We start from the raw sequence: 23,890 nt of genomic DNA, 5'->3' as shown, positions 1-23,890 counted from the left end.
TGCATTCCAGAGAGGCTTCGCTGCCCGTAGGACATGGGGAAACAATTGACCAGGACAAGGATTATTTTTGCAAAAAGAAGCTGCTCCTGAATCATCTGAAAATAGCGAAAACACACGATTTATAAAGTTAAAAATCACACGGCACCAGATTATAGTCCAACAGGTTTATTTAGACATACAAGGTTTCGGAGCGCTGCTCCTTTGTCAGGTTGCTGGGGGGGGGGGCAGGATCATAGGACACAGAATTTAAAGTAAAAGATCAAAGTGTCATACAACTGATGCAATGTATTGAGCAAACCTAGATTGCTGTTAAGTCTTCAAAGGGGATGGGGATGCAGGTTTTGATTGATTGATATGTAAACCCCAGAACTTCTTTCAAGTCACAGCCTCAGGATAACTTGAGGTTTATATAAATGGGTGACATCTCCGCTCAGGCAGTGCATTAAAAGTGTGAGGTTAGAATTTTTCTGTATCCCTATCTGGAGTCAGACTGGCTCTATTTTCAAAGTAGAAATTTATAAAATGTCACATTGACTGACTGCCTACAGATTGTATGCTTTTTGAACAAAATAGAAAATATCTGCAAATGCAAATTCACTCCATAGACGTGTGTGTGTGTGTGTGTGTGTGTGTGTGTGTGGTGGCGGGGGGGGGATGGAAAGATAGAGCAAGAGAGTGTCTGAGTATGTGTGTTTGTGTGTGTGCGCTGATAAGAGTGTATGCCCAAGTGTGATAGAGTATATGCCTGTGAGAGGGTGTGCGCGTGAGTGTGAGAGTAACTGCGTGTTTGTGTATGACAGACGGTCTGTGTGAGTGTGATTATGTTTGAGAGCGTGTGTGAGAGAGTGCGTAGTGTAGTGGGGTCACCTGTAGTGTGACATAGACCCAAGACCCTGGTTGAGGCCATCCCCACAGGTATCGAACTTGGCTAACAGCATCTGCTCAACAACTCTGCGTTGTTGCATATCCCAAAGTCCACCTTTGACGACAGTCACCCGAAGATCCGAGGCCAAATAACCTTAACTGCTGAAGTGTACCCCCGCTGAGAGGGAACATTCCTGCCTGGTGATTGTTGTGCAGTTTCCATTCATTTGTTGTATGTTGGCGAAACCAATCAAATGCTCTGGCAACAAATGCTTGCACCATATCCACCCTGTCTTTCCCCAGAAATAACCCCTCATCCCTCCCCCCACCAGCCACCATGGGCAGCCTTTTGCTTTTCAGGTTTCCGTCAAACTGGGTCCCAGCTCAACACGAGGTGACAAACAGCAGCAGCAGAATGGACTCTTATACGAGCGTTTATTGGATGTGAGCAGGACAGAGGCTGGGAGGTAGAGGGTTTCCTACCTGTCAACATGGCTCAGTAATTAGCACTGTTGTCTCACAGCACCAGGGTCCCAGGTTCGATTCTAGCCTTGGGTGACCTTGTGTGTGGAGTTTGCACATTATCTCCGTGTCTGTGTGGATTGCCTCCCACATTCCAAAGCTGTGCAGATCAGGTGAATTGATCATGCTAAATTGTCCATAGTTGTTAGGCGTGGGTTACTCTTCAGAACATTGGTGTGGACTTGTTGGGCCAAAGGGCCTGTTTCTACACTGTAGGGAGTCTAATCTAATCTTAACAAAAAGTGCTGAATTATACCTTGCCCTCCCCATGACCAAACTCGCCCTGGGGACGGCAGGAATGCCTACTCTATGGAACTTGCTTATATTGAACATAATGACCCAGCATTATATTGGCTTGCAAGTATTAAGTGGTATCTCATTTGTCTTGTGATACTGTTTACTGTTGTGTGTAATCTCTGCAATGGAACGAACACGTTTTCTTTGGTTGTACTGAGCCAACAGCACAAACGTTTGCTTTCAGTGTTGCCAGTAATCTAGGAACCTTTGAGGCAGGGAAGTTCATTTGTTGGTTATATGCATTTTGAACGAATGTTCAACAGTTGAGTTTTAATTAACTAAACCCTGGCTTAGTAGAATAGGAACTCTGTTAAAAACGAGCATCGCAGTGACTAGCGTAAGGCTTTGAAAGGTCAAAATGTCGCACACCTTTTAATGTCAAATATTTTGTTACTAACACAGAAAGGCCCTCTTCACATCATCTTCATCATCATCCTATTCAACGCCTCAGTCAGAAAACAGAGCAAGAGATCAAAACAAAGTTAGCCCCAGAAAGGAGAATGCAAGACAGCATGAAATGCATGACATTCAAAAATGAAGAAGCACACTGTGGTTCAGCACCAAGGCAGGAAGATGCGGTGGGGGGAGGGAACCGAAAACCTCACTATTCAGAAAGCTCCTTATATTCAGACAAAAGTAGTCTTAATCTTCGTTGGGAGATCGTGGAGGAACAAAGGAGAAACAATAAGTTATTGGAAGAACTCATTGAAGTACACAGTGATATTAAAACATACTTCCAGAAAATCAGCAACTCATTAGGGGTCATTGCACCAAGCTTTTTGCTGAACAGGAATCACAAGTCTGAATATTCTTACATTTGATGTTAATCGACTGATTTAATCGTGCGGTAACTCAAAATTGCCCACCTATGAGCTCAAGTCAATAATCAGTACAACCCTCCCCCAAACTACCACCCATCCCCACCCACAGGCACGTGTAATCACACAAACACGCACACAGACTCTAATCCACAAATCTGCAATCATTAGCATTGCTTCCAGGATATATTCTGTGAAAAATTGGATCCTGCTTTTTCTCAGCCATCAGCTGCATTCTTGTCAGTCAGTGTATTCTGCCAACTGGTACCAAATGCAGTTAAACCAGTAACAATGCACCATTGAGTCAATAAACTGCTCCTGCTACAAGCTGCATCGTCAGTAGATCTATAGCCATGATTACTTTCATTGTCTGCTTCAAAATGCTCCTCTTCTGTACAATCAGCCTTTGTAAAGATGAATCATAATTGCAGTGCTGGGTGTTGTCAGTTGGAATGAACACCCATAATCACACTCCACCAAAACAATGATAGTGACACTGAGGAACTCCCTGCAAAAGCACTGCCAATGTTTTGATGACCCTGATGGTGAGCACTAACTATAGAATGTGCTTGTAGATGGTCCACTGTCAGAACAGACAGCTTCTTTCCCACTGTGCTAAAGGGTACAGAATTTTGTCTTTACATTTAGCGGTTCGTCATGATAATAAAGTTCATGTAACACCCTGCATTAATGTGTTATGTTTCATTGTTAGGAAAACTCATCAATAAATTGAGTTTTCAACTTGCCAAATAACATTTCCTCAACCCTACTTGTTAGCTGACAATAGTTCATGATTCACCTTGCTGTCTGAATATGCCATCAAGTTTTAATTTTGTTTGAATTGAAATGCCTGCTCAGTCATAATAGAAGGGCTGTTATTGGAACAAAATTGCAGCCAACATGAGGCATTAGTAATGAAGGCATGTGAGCATTTTAAGAGGAATACTTATTTAAAGGAACTTCATGTCTGAAGAAATGGCATTTTCTAAATACTTTTCAAGTTTACATAATTGGATGAATGTTGACCTGCAGTCCCTACTTCTGTGTAATGTGCAGAATGTGAAAGGCAAGTTTGGAACTGTGGGGATTGTTCAGGGGCACCTGACGACCAAAGGCTGGTGGAGGAAGGTAAATAAGAAAAGCTCTTGTAGAGACTCAAGGATAAAGCAAAAATATAGGCAGACAACAGGCAAATCAATCTACCATCGGGACTTGCCATTAGTGAGAATCAATTTTGAAAATGTCTACAAACATACAACTTCTCATGGTCAACATTGAGTTCACAAACCAGTCCACAATAAGCTATGTTGAGAAATAATGGGCAATAATTAATTTAATGAAGAATAGCTATTATCCACCTTGTTTCTGTACTTTCCAGCAAATAGAAGGAAATATGTAAAAATAAAGGTAAATTTTATGCTACAGTGTTCCCTGTGTGGAATCACTCAAGACAGTTTATTAGATTAATGCCAATGAGCCTGATTCAGAATAGACAATTTATTGGTATTAAAACTAGGTGACAAAAATATTTGGACTGTTTACATTGTCTTTTAGTGAATGACAACTATCAAAAAAGTAGAAAAGGCATAAGGAACTGCATCAGGCCATTCAGGCTCTTGAGTTTATTCTGTCATTCAATTGGATCATGAATGATCTAGATCTCTGATCCATTTACCTGGCATTCACCCACTCAGACCTGTAACTATGAAAAACTGGAAATAGAGAATTTATTTCTGCTCTTCCCTGATCCCTTACAGTAGTCAGCAAAGTTACAAACATTCTGACTGCCTCCATAGTCAATGTTCCCATCTCCTCAATCTCATCAGCTCCTATGGTGTCCCATTAAATATTTATCTTCCTCGATAAACCTCAATCCTATTCAAGCCAACATGGTCCCATCCCTATCCAACTCCTTTTTAACAAAGTTTATACCTTTCTTTTAATCACCAGTACTTTTCCCTTCCCCGTTTCTTCCTGTTGGTCAGTTCTATCTTAGTCAAGTGACCTCCTCAATATTAATTGTTTCAGGGTAATTGATAGTGAGGGTCAGTGGCTTTTTATTCATTGGGAGAAAATAGTCCATGCCCCTATCTCAATTCTAATATGCCAGATTTAAAAAGCTGAAATGCAAGTCAGTATTATTAGCTTTCTTCAGTCAGGAAATTAAGTCAAGCTATTTCACCCTTACCAGTACTCTCTCTGACACCCACTAGTGCAGAAGAACTTGCCCATTATAACAAATGGCACAACAACATTTGAACAGTGGTTAGCACTGCTGTCTCACAGCACCTGAGACCCGGGTTCAATTCCCGACTCAGGCGACTGACTGTGTGGAGTTTGCACGTTCTCCCCGTGTCTGCCTGGGTTTCCTCCGGGTGCTCCGGTTTCCTCCCACAGTCCAAAGATGTGCGGATCAGGTGAATTGGCCATGTTAAATTGCCCGTAGTGTTAGGTAAGGGGTAAATGTAGGGGTATGGGTGGGTTGTGCTTCGGCGGATCGGTGTGGACTTGTTGGGCCGAAGGGCCTGTTTCCACACTGTAAGTAATCTAACAATTTCCACACATCCACTCTTCTGTGAGGAATATCAAATCTTTTTAGTGTCACACTTGGCTGTAAGAGGTTATTTTGTCCTGTTTTGTTGAAAGGCAGAGGCTCTGAGCTGTCTACCAAAGCCACTAAGAGTAAAACGCTTGTGAGGCCTTGGGGTTTTTTAAAAGGTTGGAACAATAGAAGCAGCTTGGCTGGGTGTGGCCAGTTCTCAAAGACCATGATTTCTTTTTCTTTATATATAATTTTTAGGTTTAACTTTAAGCAGTTGCTGCTGTGGTTTCTTTTTTACCCCTCTCTCAATTACAACCAAAAGCTGGGGGGTTCTCTTCCTCAGCTGCCAGATTGCATGAGACAAAGTCTGTTTTTCTGAATTTGCCTTTTTACCAAAGGTGTGTTTATCGGATGTTACTACATTAGGATAGTTAATTAGTAATAGTTACTGTATCTAATATTCTGTTAAGTTTTCCAATAGGGTTATTTTAAATTCCTCTTTCTTTGCTTGTATTTAACTATAGTGGTTAAATCAATAGTGTTTTTCTTAACCTCGAGTGGTTTGACCAGTCACATTTCATCTGGAACATAGCCTTGACCCCAAATATAAAGTGCCATCTTACAATATTTTTCAACCTGTAACTTCCACTTACAAATAGTCAATCCAATCAGGTTACTTAACATCTGTATCATTGTATACCTTCTTGTGTTTTAAAGCCCAGGACAACAAGACCTGTCAACCTGTTCTCTCTATTGAAAGCAAACACAAGTTACTTCTAACCTTAAACCTCTAAAATTCCATGAAGGCTAATCAGCTCCAAACTTATTATGAAGGCATTTGATAAGGTAGAGATTAAGATATTTCCACTTGTGACAGAGTGGAATCTCAGAATCATAAATTTATGAAAATCTGGTATAAAATTCAGGAGAATTAATCAAAGAGTACTTTAAATAATGAATGTTGGCATCACAGGGAGTACAGAGGAACCTCAATTATCCGAAGGACATAGGCGGGCAGTATTTTCTTCGGTTAATCGAATTCTGGATATTCGAATGTCAGATCACATATTTTAGCCAAACATCTGAGCTGTGCCGGATAATCCGATATTTGGATAATCGAATGCTGGATAATCGAGGTTTTTTTGTATTTGAGGGAAATAGTTCAAATGTGATTAAAGAGGGCTCAGTACCACATGAAGGAAGACGAATAGAAAGGATATGTTGTTAGGATTAGAAATATAATGAATGGAGGCTAGTGCTGTATAAATCTCAGCATGAATCAATTGTGTTATATGTTTGTGTACTGTGTCTGTTACTGTATATTTTATATGATTCTGTGTAATCCAAGGTGGGGCCATTCTACAAAGCCTTTCGGTTATCAATTTGAATGAACTGCTGAATACAGTTAAACACATAAAAACACCATCTGTTGCAAACTTATCCAAACATTGTCAGTCAATGTACTCCAGCAATCCAATTGATAAACGGAAGTTTACTTCAGCTGGCTGTGCAGTATAAACTGCTGAACACCAGAACCTCAAATAAATATTTTTTTCTTGTACCTGACATTCTAACTTGTTGGCAGAATTACTTTATTAGAGGAGAGGTGCTTATTACTGTATTATTGCATGTTGCCTGGCCTTAACTATTTTGCAGACATAGAACAATACAGTGCAGAACAGGTCCTTCGGTCCTCGATGATGCGCCGACCTGTGAACTAATCTAAGCCCATCCCCCAACACTATCCCATAATCATCCATGTGCTTATCCAAGGATTGTTTAAATGCCCCTAATGTGGCTGAGTTAACTACATTGGTAGGTAGCGCATTCCATGCCCTTACCACTCTCTGAGTAAAGAACTTGCCTCTGACATCTGTCTTAAATCTATCACCCCTCTATTTGCAGCTATTCCCCCTCACACAAGCTGACATCATCATCCTAGGAAAAAACTGTCTACCCTGTCTAATCCTCTGATCATCTTGTATGTCTGTATCAAATCCCCTCTCAGCTGCCTTCTCTCCAATGACAACAGACCAAAATCTCTCAGCCTTACCTCATAAGACCTTCCCTCTAGATTGGGAACATCCCTGTAAGTTTCCTCTGCACCCTTTCCAATGCTTCCACATCCTCCCTGTAATGGGACGACCAGAACTGTGCACAGTACTCAAAGTGCAACCACACTAGCGTTTTGTATAGTTGCAGCGAATAAAACCTAACCGTATGCCTTCTTAACAGCACTATCAACCTGGATAGCAACTTTCAGGGATCTATGTACATGGACTCCAAGATCCCTCTGCACATCCACCTTACCAAGAATCTTTCCATTGACCCAGTATTCTGCCTTCCTGTTATTCGTCCCAAAATGAATCACCTCACATTTAGCTGCATTGAGCTCCATTTGCCACCTCTCAACCCAATTCTGCAGTTTACCCAGGTCCCCCTGCAACCTGCAGCATTCATTTGCACTGTCCACCACTCTACCGACTTTAGTGTCATCTGCAAACTTACTAACCCACCCACCTATGCCTGCATACAAATCATTTACAAAAGTGACAAACAGCATTGCTCTCAAAACAGATCCTTGTGGCACACCACAACACAGTGACCAATTCCAGACTCAATATTTTCCATTAACCACCACTCGCTGCCTTCTTACAGAAAGCCAGTTTCTAATCCAAATTGCTGAATCACCCTAAATCCTATGCTTTTAGACACTTTCAGTAATTCTCATTAACAACAGAGGGTCGTGGGTAGAAGACAAGCTAAAAATATTTAGAATTGAAAAGTGTGGCACTGGAAAAGCATAGCAGGTCAGGTAGCATCCGAGAAGCAGGAGACTTGATTCTCTTGCTCCTCAGATGTTGCCTGACCTACTGTGCTTTTCAAATGCCACACTTTTTTTGACTCTAACTCCCCAGCATCTGCAGTCCTCACTTTCTCCTAAAATATTGAGAAGTACATGGAAATACGAAGTGTCACAAGAGATCTGCTTGTGTAGATGATGCATTTATAGTGTGTCACAATCTATTATCAGTAAAGTATCCCATACAGTCTGCACCAAGGTGTTATCTGAATAAGTTACAGTCATGTGTCAACAATCTTTACCATTAACTATTGCACCCTCATTGTCTGCCATTTCCCCACTGGGCGACTTATCTAATTTGCTGCATTCTTCTCCAAGAATGAGGCAATGAGGAGAGATCAATAGGTTTATGCGTTGGGTACTCTGTGATGTATTGTTGTTTCAGCACTGCAGAAATAATTGTCACAAGTAAGTCCCATATCATGAAGGATTTTTTTTTTTAAAAACTTGAACAGGATAAGATTAACTGAGAGGAGAGAGGTAAAAAGGATATGGAAATTGTTGAATAATTTTTTTTGTCCTCATTAATGTTGTGTTAATTGCGATTCTTCCAGGTACTGAGTCAGATGCATCTTCATGTATCATTCAACCTGTTTCGGTTAATCAGACAAGCAAGAGATGGTCTTCTCATGAGGGACAAAAGCACAAGCCTGTTAAAGTCAAAGGACCATACACAGGTACAAGGGAATTGTATTCCAAACTAAAAAATGATTTTACAAAGAAACTTAATTTTGTAAAGAATTACAATTGATTGAGTTTGGTAATGCTTCTCTGAAGTTCAAGCTATCACACAATGGTATAATGTTTCCCTGAGGCCAGATGCCTTCCTATCTCCTCCTCACCTCTGACTAGATTGTTAAAGGATAAGCATGTTCTCACCCTAACGCAGCTCCCACTGGAATATCATGGAGCGCAGCCTCCTGATCCATTTAGACAGTGAATAATTGGACAGATGCCATTCCATCAAATTGCCAGGGATAAAAACCTGTGCGAGGTAAAAACAATGACTGCAGACGCTGGAAACCAGATTCTGGATCAGCGGTACTGGAAGAGCACAGCAGTTCAGGCAGCATCCAATGAGCAGCAAAATCACGTTTCAGGCAAAAGCCCTTCCTGATGAAGGACTTTTGCCCGAAACGTCGATTTCGCTGCTCGTTGGATGCTGCCTGAACTGCTGTGCTCTTCCAGCACCACTGCTCCATAAAAACCTATGCTTCTAGGCACGTACATTTTGCTGATCTCAGACTAAGTGACTGCATATTCTGTAGTGGCAACTTTAATTTGTCTCTCAATGAGAAGGAGACAGGAGACCTGTTCAAACTTAATATCCTGCTCCACTTCTGCTGACCTACTTTAACTGGTCTTGTCAGGGTTTAGAGACTCGAGTAGAAGTATCAATCCAGAACCTAATAATTTCTGTTGCATTTCAACTGAGATCAAACCAGGCTGAACCAAGCCTACAATCTGTGGGACAGATGCCAATGGCTTCAACAGTGAGCGTAAAACTTCCTTAGTGGAGCTAGGAGGAGGGAATGTGTTAGTCTGGGTCCCCATGAAGAACGTCAAGGCTTGCTAAGCCCTGGATTCCACCTTCAATGTCTTCTGAGATCTGTACAGAGATTCCAACCTCCTTTGTATTAAATCCACCCCTTGCTTTCCTTTTCCTTCATATGATCATTTGATCACCAGTTGATCTATTGGTGATTGAAGGTTTTTACAAAGCATGGCCCCATCCCCAATGCTTTTCTTAAAGATGGAATCAAAGTGCCATCACGTGCACATTATCTTGTTTTTCCCTAAGAGATGGTTACTGGTAATAATTGTTTTCTAGGCACTGATTACAGTTTATTTGTGCCACCGAGCTCTGTGGAGGGACTTGCAGCCGGAGGAACATCCTGCCCTTACTGCAGCCAAACCCGAGCACAGACGACTGGTGAGTGCAATGTTCAAGCCTGTTTTAAACTTGCTGTGATAAGGCTTCCCCAGATTAAATTGCAAGCAATGAATGAATGAGAGTGAAGTCAAGGGAACCCCGAGTAACAGAAAGCTTAATGATCCTATTTTGTCAGCATCTGTTTTTCTTTTAAAGAAAATGAAAATGTATTAATTGACAGAAAAGAAGAATTACAGTCAATTTAAGTAGTTACCTCACTTTCTGCTCCTCTGGTATTTTTCAAAACTGGGACAAGAATCAGCAGGATAATTTACACTCTAATACACTGTTCTGCTGCAAAGCAAAACTCTAACGTAGTTCAGCTTTAATTCGGGTCATTCTGCTCCAGCTATTCTCACACAGTATTGCTATTTCTTTGCATTAAAAGTGAAGACTTGACATCTTCTTCAGGTAATATAGCTTCATGTGAGGGGGTTTCATTTATTATTTGGCATTTCAGTAGTACTCACATTCTAATGGATGGTGAGACTGTCTTTTATTTCTTTAGCAAATGCCCCATCAAGGAGTAGCCTCAAAAGGAATTCCTGCCCTGTATGTAAAGGATCTGGAACACGCATAGACCAAACATCGGAAGGGAAAGCAGAGCATGGTAAGTAGATTTCAGCGAGAGACAAAAAGATTATGATGTCTATGTCAGTGTTCAGATTTGGTTTGTGTGATTATGGATAATGTTATACGGATCAAATACTTTCACATTCAGAACTTTCTATTGCCATCTCAACTGGGAATTTTGTTTAGTTTCCTTTAATAGTATCTACACCTGATAAACACTTCTCTTGATTTGCCTTCGTCCATTTGAATGGCTGATACAGAGTTGAGAGTGTGTTGCTAGAAAAGCACAGCAGGTCAGGCAACATCCGAGGAGCAGGAAAATCGACGTTTTGGGCCGGATCCCTTCATGAGGACATTCCTGATGAAGGTCTCAGCCTGAAATGTCGATTCTCCTGCTCCTCGGATATTGCCTGACCTGCTGTGCTTTTCCAGCACCACACTCTCAACTCTGATCTCCAGCACCTGCAGACCTCACTGGCTCCTCCTGATACACAGAGCAATTCTGTTTCAGTGACACTAACAGGAGGCCCGATGCTATTTAAGTGCTGTCTAGCACATAGCTGGCCAGTGTAAGACTTTCCAAGATATTGAATCTCCCTGAGGTTGGAATACCTGCTCTTGGGAGCTGCTGGTCCATTGGAGATCACCAGCTCTTTATTGCCAGTGGCTGCTGCCGTTAATGCTGAGAGGTCTTCACCGGGGATTGATGCTGGATCAATGGAGACAATGACTGAGGACCTAAAAGGGTTAGTAGGCAAGGAGTAGGTCACCGTTATGATGGGGGTGGTGAGTGTCTGATGTAAGAACAGATAAGTGGGTTTTTAATGCAAAAAGTGATCTCAGTCCCTTATATCAGGAACGAAGTACCTGAAAATGGATGACCCTCTCCTCTTCCACATTGGTGGAGACAAACAGATAACGCAGAGTAAACCAGTGTCAGTGCATTGAATCCTTGATCCACCATTAAATCCTGGTAGGCTGGGAGGGTGATAATTGCTTTTAACTTGCTTGTCAATGAATCTAATTGACATCAAGTGTGGAGGGCTAGGTCTGCGTTGTCTAGCAAAGTATGATTTCAGGATTACAATTGGGTCCATTTAAATCATGAAAGGTTTAGACTTGGTCCGTGTGACTACACTGTTTGATCAGATAGCTACGGGGGAATGAGGTGACATGCGTATAAGTTATGTGAAAATAAAAGAACATTAGATATTGAGAGACATACCTCAGTTCACACAGTGCATTACGGACTGCAGAACAAGTTGCCAGCTTGTGCAGTGAGTTCACATTCAGTGCAGATGTTCAGAAGGAAGTATGATGAATTGTGTAATACAAAAGGCAGGTAAGGCACTGGGCAATGTGTCTCCTGATCACTGTGGTCTCCCAAGGTCAGGGAGGGATTTCCCAGATTCTTTACCACCTTAAATTAGCATTCTGTTTCCTCTGGATGGTGATGGGTGTAGTCTCATGAGGGGCAGGATTGTATGGTTTTGTATTCATTCATGGGATGTGGGTGTTGCTGGCTAAGCCATCCATAAGTGCCCAGACAGCATTGCTGTGGATCTGGAGCCACACAGGCCAGGCCACCTAAGGATGGCAATTTCTGTTCCTAAAGGACACTCGTGAACCAGAACAATGGAATATATGTTATTAGGCCAGCTCTCTGTTCCATCATTTATTGAATTCAAACTTGACCGTCCACCATGATGAGGACATCGTCTTGTTCTGGATTTACTGGTCCAGTGATATTGGGACAATGCCACTGCCCATGCCCCGCATCCCCAACCACAAAGTTGCATCATGACAGGATAGATTTAATGGACCAACTGATCACTTCTGTTTCCAAAAATGCCCAGGCACTCAAGAACCCCACACAGAAGATTTGTTTTTGGCGCTGGTATGACACCTTCAGTGTGCCCATTACAATCCTTTGGAAGCAAGACCGACACATACTTTTGACTTCATGGATATGTCAGTTTAGGAATTCCTAAATTGAGCTCAGTCAATTTATTTTGGAAAATATATTTAGAAAATGGGACCCAGACAGAGGAGAGCATTTGTGGATTGAATATGCAGCAGTATCTCAATTTCCTGTGAGAGATTAATCCTATATTTAATTTTTGCAAAGAGATGTATCAGCCCTAAAAGTATAGCCACATTCCTTAATCTCTTCATTGCTCTCTCTACTCATAACAAAGCTTAGCTAAAGATTTGCAATGTGCTGAACAGCCCAGCTATCACAGAGCAAGACCAGAACTGGAGTACATGGAAGGAATTTACATTTTCTGTGCCATCAATTGTGTTGGAAGCCTTCTTTAAATTATTACAGAAAGTCAGGGCCAATCCTCGCAAATTAGTTGCTATATTGCTTAGTAAAAATAGTTTTTATAGATGATACTCACAATGTAAAATTCTCACGTATAGAGAATAACAGAATTGTTAAATGTCAACTTTATAAATATAAAATTCAATAATAGTCAATGCGTAGTACCAATGAATACAACTGCACTGTAGGTTTCAAGCTCTTTGAGTTTGAGTCAGGTAAAGTTACACATTTGCTTTGATACCAAAGGCAGTGTGCTTAATCTGCCATTATTGTTGGAGTCACAGTAAGTTCCATTCTTCACTGGCCTCATTAGGTTGCAAATCATTTCCAATTTTCTTCAGTCAGAATCATTTAACAAGATGGATTTTAATCTCCTGGAACATTACATTGATGACAGAAGATTGCAGAGTACTTGAAAGGAAACAGTAAGATAGTTAGCCCGAAGCATTCAGATTCAGAACTGTACATGCTGTTAAAACCAGGGATTCCTTTGTTACCTTCTAGATTGTGATTGCTGGGGTATGCATAGCCTTAAACGAACATGGTGCACAATGCAATTATCAGTACGCTACAGAGAGGTGCATCTTTATAGAAATCAAATTTCCAACGATTGTTTAAAAAAAAGCTCTTGGAGAAATGATTCCAGTGTTCTGTTCTCTCAAGCATTGTGTTTTTTGTAACATTGCTGTTGTGGGAGGAGGATAAAGATTAAAAGGTATTCAAATTGAAATCTTCACCATCAACAGTAAAAACCAACTAGTCCCCCAGTGACAGGGCAGTACACGCTTGGCAGCAGATGCAGTCTAACCACAAATCCCACTGTGCCCACCCCCCCACCCCCAGGTATTCGAGAGGTGGTGCCATAGCCATCCTCCCTCATCAATGGAAGCAACTGGTAACACTGCTGATGGAGTGTCTGCTAGACACCTTCCAGTGGAAAAGAATGAACACAGTAAGTTGGGAATAAGACCATTGACCAGCATGACTCAGCTCATGATTAGATTTCAAATGTTGACTTAAAGTGGAATGTGCCATAACTAGAGGTTTACTCAGTGTATAAGCTGCGTTTGGTTTAAATAGCCTTGAACGTGGGGTTGTCCATCTGCTATCAAATATTGTCTCAGGTCTCTCCCTTTTGTATTGGCAGCTGCTAAAGAGGAACTCCCCAAAAGCTCAGGACGGAGCCATAAGACCAGGAAGCAGCATGGTGTCCATATCGTTGAGCCTCCCCGTGTGTTCAGCTACATTCCATTGGCTCACTCTGTGCCTTATTCTTCACAAGCGTAGTGAGTATTACAAAACCATACTTCACTTCGGTGGATCTGAGGGCCAGAACTTTCAGGCTGCCATGTTGTGGGATGCTCCAAAAGAGGATCTTGGGAATATCATAATCATTTTTGTTTATTTTGATTTTTTCTGCGAATCATGTCAAAATCTGTTAGATTGATCTGTAACAATTTCCAAGCTGCTCAGCTCATTTCAATTTCCTTAGAACTGGATGTTTTTCTATTGCCGCCGACCAGACCTGCAAAAGGTTTTACTTGGTCAATCCTAGAGATGAAATCACTACCTCAGGAAGGGGCGGCACGGTGGCTCAGTGTTTAGCACTGCTGCCTCACAGCGCCAGGGACCCAGGTTCAATTCCCACCTTGGAGGACTGTCTGCGTGGAGTTTGCACATTCTCCCCGTGTCCCACAGTCCAAAGATGTGTAGGTCAGGTGAATTGGCCATGTTAAATTGCCCTTAGTGTTAGATGCATTAGTCGGGGGGAATGTGTCTGGCTGGGTGTTGACTGGTTGGGCCATAGGGCCTGTTTCCACACTGTAAATAATCTAATCTTAAGGAAAAAAAGCACCGGGGCTGGTGGAGTCTAGGAATCGGCTTTGTTTTCCCTCTTGGCAACATTTTCAGAAACCACTTAACAGAAATCTGCCCTCAAATTTGCCCACAGATGCTTGGGGTTCTTTCTGCTGCCTTTAATTTTTTGTTTTCTCTATTTGTCATATTACTAGCAATATTCCTGATTCAGCAGCCTTGTAGTAATGGGCTTCCTCTTCCTGAAGTAACTCCTGTTTGTAGGCCCATGGTTCATTGTGAATAGTCTCAATCCAGGAACACAGGCCAAGGTACCAAAACATTCTTATGTCGATTTTCCCTCCATCCTTATCCAAACCAGTCAAACTTGCCCCAGAGAAATACCCATGGTAGTTCTAACAGAATGCAAAAAGAATAACAAGCTGGTTGTGTTGCTCATTATTTCAGTACATTTGCTCAGTCTCTGATATGTTACCTTGAATTATTTGAATAGTTATTCTACACCAGCCTACACGTACGCATCACCCATACAGTCACGTTTCTACTGTTCTCCCGGATACAAAGTGAGAGAGTCAACCCCAGCATCTGCACGAAAGAGATCAAAAAGCTTCCATCAGCGATCCTCCACAACAGATGACATTTCCAATGTTAATGGTGAAGCATTTGCGGTAAGAGGAATGTTTACATTCTCTGGTTCTCTCTTTTTGGAGCACCAATCAAGGTGAATCATTAATGTTGGAAATTTGTGCTGCCCGAGTGTATAGCATTCCTCTGGCTTCCTAAACCTGTGAAATAACTCTTCAGAGGCCAACATCCAATCACCAACACCATCCCCCTTTATTTACAAATGCAGAGCCTTTGTCTCTCACTGAGTCAGACATTCACAGGGCTAATTATTTCTCACATTCACCCTTTTATGTCAGCCAGGACCAGATGAACTGCCTCAATCAGGGAACTCATATTCTATGAGGTCCAGTGGGCTGGCCTCATCACAATCATTACATCCTGTGCGTTTTATAAGTACAACTGAAATCAGCAGTGACATTTCAGAAGGTGGTGGTAAAATGTACTGCAAGAGGCTAAACTCAATCAATGATCAACAATCTTAATTAGTCAGACATTTTCTGGCATACGATTACTAACTATTGGTCACATGACATTCTGACCATGTGATGCCAGATCACATAACTATTACACCAAGGGAAAGTCACCAAAGTCTTACCACACCCACAGGGCTGCTCTCGTACTGGAGAAAGAGAAAGAGCTGGCAGTGGTTTAAGACCATAAGAAATAGCAGTAGAAGCAAGGCCATTCGGCCCATCGAGTCTACTCCGTCATTTAATCATGGCTGATGGGTGTTTCAATTCCACTTCCTTGCACTCTTCCCGTAGTCCTTAATTCCTTGCGAGATCAAGAATTTATCAATCTCTGCTTTGAAGACACCCAATGTCCCGGCCTCCACTGTGCTCCATGGCAATGAATTCCACAGGCCCACTACTCTCTGACTGGGTGGCACGGTGGCACAGTGGTTAGCACTGCTGCGTCACAGCGCCAGATACCTGGGTTCAATTCCCGCCTCAGGCAACTGACTGTGTGGAGTTTGCACGTTCTCCCTGTGTCTGCGTGGGTTTCCTCCGGGTGCTCCAGTTCCTCCTACAGTCCAAAGATGTGCGGGTCAGGTGAATTGGCCATGCTAAATTGCCCGTAGTGTTAGGTAAGAGGCAAATGTAGGGGTATGGGTGGGTTGCGCTTCGGCAGGTTGGTGTGGACTTGTTGGGCCGAAGGGCCTGTTTCCACACTGTAAGTAATCTAATCTAAATGTCTCTTCATTTCCACTCTAAATTGACCCCCTCTAATTTTAAGGCTATGCCCATGGGTCCAAGTATCCCTGCCTAACAGAAACAACTTCTCAGCGTCCACCCTTTCTAAGCCATGCATTATCTTGTAAGTTTCTGTTGGATCTCCCCTCAACCTTCTAAACTCTAATGAATACAAGTTCAGGATCTTCAACTGATCATAATATGTTAGGCCTACCATTTCAGGGATCATCTGTGTGAATCTCTGCTGGACACGCTCCAATGCCGGTATGTCCTTCCTGAGATGTGGGGCCCAAAATTAGACACAGTATTCTAAATGGGGCCTAACCAGAGCTTCATAAAGTCTCAGAAGCACATTGCTGCTTTTATATTCCAACCCTCTTGAGATAAATGACAACATTACATTTGCTTTCTAAATCACAGACTCAATCTGCAAATCAACCTTTAGAGACTCCTGGACTAGCATTCCCAGATCCCTTTGTACTTTGGCTTCATGAATTTTTTCACCATTTCAAAAATAGTCCATGTCTGTATTCTTTTTACCAAAGTGCAAGACCTCGCACTTGCTCACATTGAATTTCATCAGCCATTTCCTGGACCACTCTCCTAAACTGTCTAAATCTTTCTGCAGCCTCCCCACCTCCTCAGTGCTACCTGCCTGTCCACATAACTTTGTATCATTGGCGCACTTTGCCAGAATGCTCCCAGTCTCCTCATCCAGATCATTAATATATAAAGTGAACAGTTGTAGCTCCAACACTGAACTCACTTGTCACCAACTGCCATTCCAAAAAAGAACCTTTTATCTCAACACTTGGCCTTCTGTCAGACAGCCAATCCTCAATCCATGCCATGGGCCCTCACCTTACTCAGCAGCCTCCCGTGAGGCACCTTATTAAAGGCCTTTTGGAAGTCTAGATAGATGATATCCACTGGTTTCCCTGGTCTAACCTACTTGTTTCCTCTTAAAAGAATTCTAACAGGTTTGTCAGGCACGACCTCTCTTTACTAAATCCATGCTGACATGTTCTAATCTGATCCTGCACTTCCAAGAATTTAAAAATCTTATCTTTAACGATGGATTCTAGAATTTTACCTACAACTGAGATTAGGCTAATCGGCCTATAATTTTCCATCTTTTGTCTTGATCCTTTCTTGAACAAGGGAGTTACAACAGCAATTTTCCAATCAGCTGGGACCTTCCCTGATGTCAGTGATTTTTCAAAGATCACAGTCAGCCCCTCCGCTATTTCCTCAGCCACCTCTCTCAGAACTCCCTAATTGTCCTTAATTGTTGGGATATTATTCATGTCTCCCACTGTGAAGACTGACACAAAGTACTTATTAAGTTCTTCAGCTATTTCCTTAGCTCCTAGCAGTAGCCTTCCAGCATCAATTTGGAGCAGCCCAATTTCTACATTTGCCACTCGTTTGTTTCTTATGTATTGAAAGAAACTTTTACTATCATTTCTAATATTACTGGCTAGCTTATCTTCATATTTGATCCTCTGCTTCCTTATTTCTTTCTTTGTTATCCTGTTTGTTTTTGTAGTCTTCCCAATATTCTGATTTCCCAGTGCTCTTGGCCATTTTATAGGCTTTCTCTTTCTCTTTGATACATTTCCTGACTTTCTTTGTCAGCTATGGGTGTCTATCCCCTCCCCGGATAATCTTTCTTTTGTTTGGGATGAACCTCTGTGCTGTGTCTTCAATTACACCCAGAAACTCCTGCCATTGTTGCTCTACTGTCTTCCCCGCTAGACTCTGCTTCCAGTCGATTTACGTCAGTTCCTCTCTCATGCCCCTGTAATTACTTTTGTTTAATTGTAACACCATTACATCCAATTTTGCCTTCTCTTTTAAACTGCAGACTGAACTCTACCATATTATGATCACTACCTCCTAAGTGTTCCCTTACTTTAAGATCTTTTATAAAGTCTGGCTCATTACACTGCACTAAGTCCAGGATAAGCTGCTCCCTTGTGGGATCCATCACAAGCTGATCCAAAAAGCCATTCTGTAAGCATTCCATGATTTCCCTTTCATTGCAGTCCACCTGCATATGACATCTCCCATGATCACCGCGAGCTTGCCTTTCTGACATGCCCTATCTATCTCCTGAAACATTTTGCATCTCTGTTCCTGACCACTGTTGAGAAGTACATAATTCCCATTACGTTTTTCTTTTACCTTTGTGGTACAGTCTCCACATCATCTGACCCTGTGTCATTCAGTGCCATAGATTTAATTTCATTCTTAACTAACAAGGCAAACTCCCCCCTCTGCCCACCTCCCTGCCTTTTCGATAACTTGTAAATCCTTGAATGTTTAACTGCCAGTCTTGAACCCCCTGCAACCACGTCTCTGTGATTTCTACCACATCATAATCATTCACGATGAGTTGCGCCGTTAATTCATCTGCTTTATTACGAAAACTACAAGCATTTAGATAAAGTGCCTTAATGCTAAATTTTCTTATCTTAATGATTTCCAACATCTCTAGTAATATGTCCTAAGTTATCATTCCTTTTTGCTTTGTTCTTAGTCTGTCTTAAACTTAAACCCTGCACACACGTTAACCTGCTGCTCACCTTTCTACTTGACTCCATGCTCCCTATTGCTTTTGCTTTCCCCGACGCCTGAGGTAAGTTTTTTAAATGGTCTTACTCACCTTCCTAGCAGTCCTCTGCTCCTCCCTCTCACCTCTCGACAAATGGGTTTAAACTGAAAGTCAACATGACTCAGGTGAGGGGAGAGATAGAGCAGGAAAGTCCATCATGGGGACCTCAGATTGCTCAGCAATTGAACCCACACTGTTGGCATCATTCTGCACCACAAACCAGCTGTCCCACCAACCCCACATAATCTGTATTTACCTTCTAAAGATCAGGTGGGAGCCACAGGTCATTCCATGTACAGGAAAAAGACAGAAATGGTGATGGAGAAGGAGGTGAAATATAAGACCCCATCTTAAGCTTCAGTTCCTCATTTACCATCCTCCATTCTGAGATCAGAATCCAATTGTTGACTCTCAAGCCCCCTCCCAGCTGCAGTCCATCTGATCACAGCTATCTGGGGAAACAGTCAGATAATATCATCAAGCTGAAGAAACAAACCAAAGACCCGAAGATGCTGGAAATCAGAAACAAAAACAAAAAATTGCTGGAGGAATTCAGCAGCTCCAGCAGCATATGTGGAGAGAAAGCAGAGTCAGCGTTTTGAGCCCAGTAAGCCTTTCTTCAGAACTAGTTTTAGCTTGGAAAAAATTGGTGTATATGCTAGAGAAGGGGTGGGAATGAACAATCATTAGAGATGGAGCCCAGAGAGAGAAAGAGAGCAGCATTTAGGCAGAAATGGAATGGGTAGAGGTCAGCCTGGGAGAATCAATGACTGCTAATGGCGACTGTTTGTGGCTGACAGTGGGTTGGCTGGGGGAGCAGCCTATGTGATGAGAAGGTCTAGGGTTGGGATAAGGACATGGGAGAAGTTGTTCTGTCCACACAAGTAACCCTGAGCGTCTGGTTGCCTGCTACTTCAGCACACCACAATGTTCTCTAGCCAACATCTCTGTCTCAGGCTTCCTGCAGTGCTCCAGCAAAGTTCGACACAAGCTGGAAGAACAGCACCTCATTTTCCATTGGAGACCCTGCAGGCTTCTGGACTAAATATCGAGTTCGGGAACTTTAGAGACTCAGCACCTTCTCCCCTGTCCTTAAAGCCCTCCCTCGAAGCCTTGTCATGACATAGACTGCTATCATAAACAACCCACCGTCAGCCCCTAGCAGGCCCCATTAACAGGCTGACCTTTACCCAGGCCTTTGTCTGCCCAACCGCTTTTCCCTCTCTCTTGGCTCCATCGCGAATTACGGTTTACTCCTCCCACCCCCACCCTTCCCTACCATCCACCAATCTTTTCTGAGCTAAAGTCAGTTCTGAAGGGTCACTGTACCTGAAATGGTGACTCTGCTTTCTCTGTGCAGCTGCTGCCAAACCTGCTGCCTTTCTCCAGCAATTTCTGCTTTTGTCACCAAATTAACACAGCAGCCAGTGATATCCCAGCAGGATATTTAAATCATAGATCACCCAAATCATCTGAGGTCATGATCGGGGGAAGTATACTTGAGTACCAGGAAAGTGTTGGTCCTTCTGAAAGGTTTTCTTTTTGTTTTTTAATGGGACGAGAGCCTCATTTCAAAAGCTAGAGATTGTTTCTCATCCCTAATTTCCCAATACCTGGTCCTGTAATGTACTCAAACAACTTATTTTGCTACTTGGGGAAGAATACTCAATTTGAAAGGAATAATCTATAGGGACTTACCTGTTACCAGAGAAAAAAAATGCAAGTAGATTTCATCGAGTGATTGAGGAACCTAAAGTACATGTCTTTTTTTTGTGTGTGTTTTCTTTTCCGAAGCTGTCGGATCTCAATTGCTCCCTAGACCAGGCCATCAATGCAGCCAGGACTATCAAAAGGACCACAAAGAAAATGGTGAGGTCACTCTCATCAGACCTCTACAAGGCCAAAGCCATCCAAGAATGTCACCAGTTATTAAGCCACTGACATCAAAGTATTGTGTTCTGTTTGTGAGATATTCCAGTATAATTTAAATACTCTTGTAATTATCTTAAGGGCATCGCATACATGCATTTGTTGATGCAGTACTTTGTGTTTGATAAGCCAGCGTGTGAATTATTTTTGTACACAGTTCCTTTCTGCTTGCCACTTTATGGTACGTGTTGAAAGCTGACCTCAAGCAGCCGGCTCACAAACAAATGATTCATGGTTCCTGGGAAATGACGTACGTACATTGCAGATGGCACAGAAAGTAGCGAACGTAATGTTCACTGTGCATCACTCACATTGCAAACTCACTGATTACTTTTAAACTATATGAAGGAAGCTTAGCCTTAAGAGTCACCAACCAAATATTGCTAAATAGTACTCTGAATTCAGTTGTTTAGATTCGCATTACATTAGACAGATACAGAATTGCCAATAGGAAATGAGGGCAATTCACAGGTTATTTCTTGAAGATTTAACTCATGAGTCTTGGCATTGTGGGTTATTTTCCAAATCAGTATGTTTATTTTGTTGTCATTTGTTTGCATAATAATTCAGTATCTCCTTCGTAGCTGTAAAATGTAGCAGGTTGTTAATTCTCCGTTCATCATGACTTGCAAACATGTGGCAAGATTTGCAATACTTCAAATTGAGTTCAGTTGTAAGGAACCCATTGCATGTGGGGATATAATGCAAGAGTTCACTCAGAAAGTACCTGCCCTCTGTGTTGTTACAGACTGGTGAAAATGAGTTACTTCTGTCTGAAATAAGGTGTGAATGTGTCGATAGGTGACACTTGAAGGATGGGTTTGGGTTGTTACAACAGACAAAATCCATTAACAGCAAGGGAGAAATTTCTAAGCTCCCATTGAGAAACGGGTGATCCTAATATGCCACATGGTACCCAAGTGGGCCAACAGAGATGTTATTATCTTGTACACATTTTAGGGTTGTTTGAAAAGTTGTTGTTTTAAATCATGATCCAAAAAGTTTTTTTTACCTCAAGTGCCATGTAAATATTCTGAAGAAACTCTGGTACTAACCTACTATGGTTTTTAGTGACCTTAGAAATAAACATGCACTGACACAATAGCTTGTATCATACCATTTTTACTTTTCCTGTTAACAAGGTCTTATACTCTATTAGCTGGTTGGACACATTACATAACTCTGCAATGTTCTGTTAGTTATTAATCTCAGGATAACGTGCTACATCCAAAATAACAACCTTAATTCCATGCCAGCTTCATCTATTTTCAATGATTAGTCTACTTTTGTTTCATTTAATAATTAAAATTGACAGGATTGGAGGTTACTAGATGAAATGTAACCCGTAAAGTCCTCTGTGTGTGATATACGTCAAAAGAGATTGCTAATCAAATGATTTCTTGCCAATGATTTGAATTCTCTAATTAACTGGATGAAGTATGTTTAAGGATTGATAGTCCAGCAATGGGGTATTAAACTTCTACAATCAAAAATCAATATTGTATCAACAGAGTCGAACTGTACTGAATCAAACTTGGTTTGGGCATTATTTATTACTAGTTAATTGAGTTTAGGTTAACTCTATGTTGTAAATCTGTCTCATGCATGGACCCACTAATGGAAATTAAATTTAGTTCTGATGGAGATGAGCTTCACAATCTGAGTTGAATCAAAGTCAACATTTGACTGTCATAAAAATCCAAACCACCCTGTGGAGATTGGAAAATCCAGACAGATTTAAGCAAGTTTCCAAACAAAGCAATACAAGCTTAATTTTTGACTCTAGTTTTTACAACATTAGAAATGGTTATCCGAGGTAAAATTTTACGCATTTTCATATTTCATGTTTCCCTGTAAGGATTCTGAATTTTTTTCATTCAGTCTCTATGTCTCTTTAATGCACTTTCAAAGATTTAAAATCATTACTTCTCAGGCAAATGCCTTTCTCAACTTTGCTTAAGAATATGTCGGTTTATATGTCAGAGAATGGTTTGAATGTCAGAGACCAGTTAACACCGTTAGCAGTGGTTGGTCATAAATTTGTGAAATATTAAGTGAGCTCTGTCATTATATCAGACCTTAAATGTTTGACTTTCATGTTATTGTTTGCTGCATACACTCCACTAAATGGTTATGAAAAGAATCTCTTTGTTGCTATTCACTGGGTCAAGGCATTGCTGAAAAGCCTGCACTTTTGTTCATTAACTCACCCCCAACAGCTTTGCTGTTTTGCACAACCAATTTATACAGGTTTACAGTACTTCTAGATAATGTTTGTGCAGAAATATCTGTGTTACCTTCAAGGGACCAACTTGTATGCAGCCAGTGCAGGAACTTTTGGTTTGTTGTGCACTTGGAAAGCAAAAAGGATATATTTTTACTATTCATAATTGCCCTGGGAAGATGCTGATTAGCTGCCATTGTGAAAGCTGTGGATGGCATTCTAAGTAATTTCAGAAGGCAGTTAAGAGTCAGTCAGATTGATGTATGTCTGACATATAGGAGCTGGTCAAATGATCAATTAATTCCTGGATCAGCGATTCAGATGGGTTTTTACAACAATATGGTAGTTACATAGCTTTTTAAACTCAGATTTATTTAATTAACAGGATCTATTCCTGTCATTGTGGGATTTGAAATTACATCTCTAGATTTCTCATCTCATAAAATAACCACTGTGCTCCCGTTTCTTATTACACCTCTGGAAGAGTTATATTCATATGACTATAGAATCCTGCAGTGTGGAAGCTGACTCTCCAAAAGGCATCTCACCCAGACCCACCCCTTGCCTCTTACCCCATAACCCTGCATTTCCCACGGCTATCCCACCTAACTTGCACATCATAGGGTTGTGGGAGGAAACCCACACAGACCTGGGGAGAGTGTGCAAACTCCACACGGACAGTCACTCAAGGGTGGAATTTGAATACAGGTCACTGGCACTGTGAGGCAGCAATGCTAACCATCGAAT

General features: G+C 41.6%; 1 protein-coding gene across 1 annotated transcript in view; it reads left to right on the top strand.

Moving 5' to 3' along the window:
* The window catches only part of akna (AT-hook transcription factor), a 118,519-nt gene extending 97,581 nt beyond the window's left edge, over window positions 1–20,938 (top strand). Inside the window, exons 17-22 of the mRNA XM_060841025.1 lie at window positions 8,461–8,583; window positions 9,738–9,839; window positions 10,348–10,449; window positions 13,886–14,024; window positions 15,047–15,221; window positions 20,785–20,938. Of these exons, the coding sequence (XP_060697008.1) occupies window positions 8,461–8,583; window positions 9,738–9,839; window positions 10,348–10,449; window positions 13,886–14,024; window positions 15,047–15,221; window positions 20,785–20,931 (788 nt within the window). The 3' untranslated portion in view covers window positions 20,932–20,938. The remainder of the gene's footprint in view (window positions 1–8,460; window positions 8,584–9,737; window positions 9,840–10,347; window positions 10,450–13,885; window positions 14,025–15,046; window positions 15,222–20,784) is intronic.
* The last annotated feature ends 2,952 nt before the right edge of the window (window positions 20,939–23,890 follow it).

This window comes from Hemiscyllium ocellatum, chromosome 21 (assembly GCF_020745735.1).
Source record: "Hemiscyllium ocellatum isolate sHemOce1 chromosome 21, sHemOce1.pat.X.cur, whole genome shotgun sequence".
NCBI lineage: Eukaryota > Metazoa > Chordata > Chondrichthyes > Orectolobiformes > Hemiscylliidae > Hemiscyllium > Hemiscyllium ocellatum.
The sequence above is the reverse complement of the archived record's forward strand: the minus strand, read 5'-3'. Positions and strand labels throughout refer to the sequence as shown.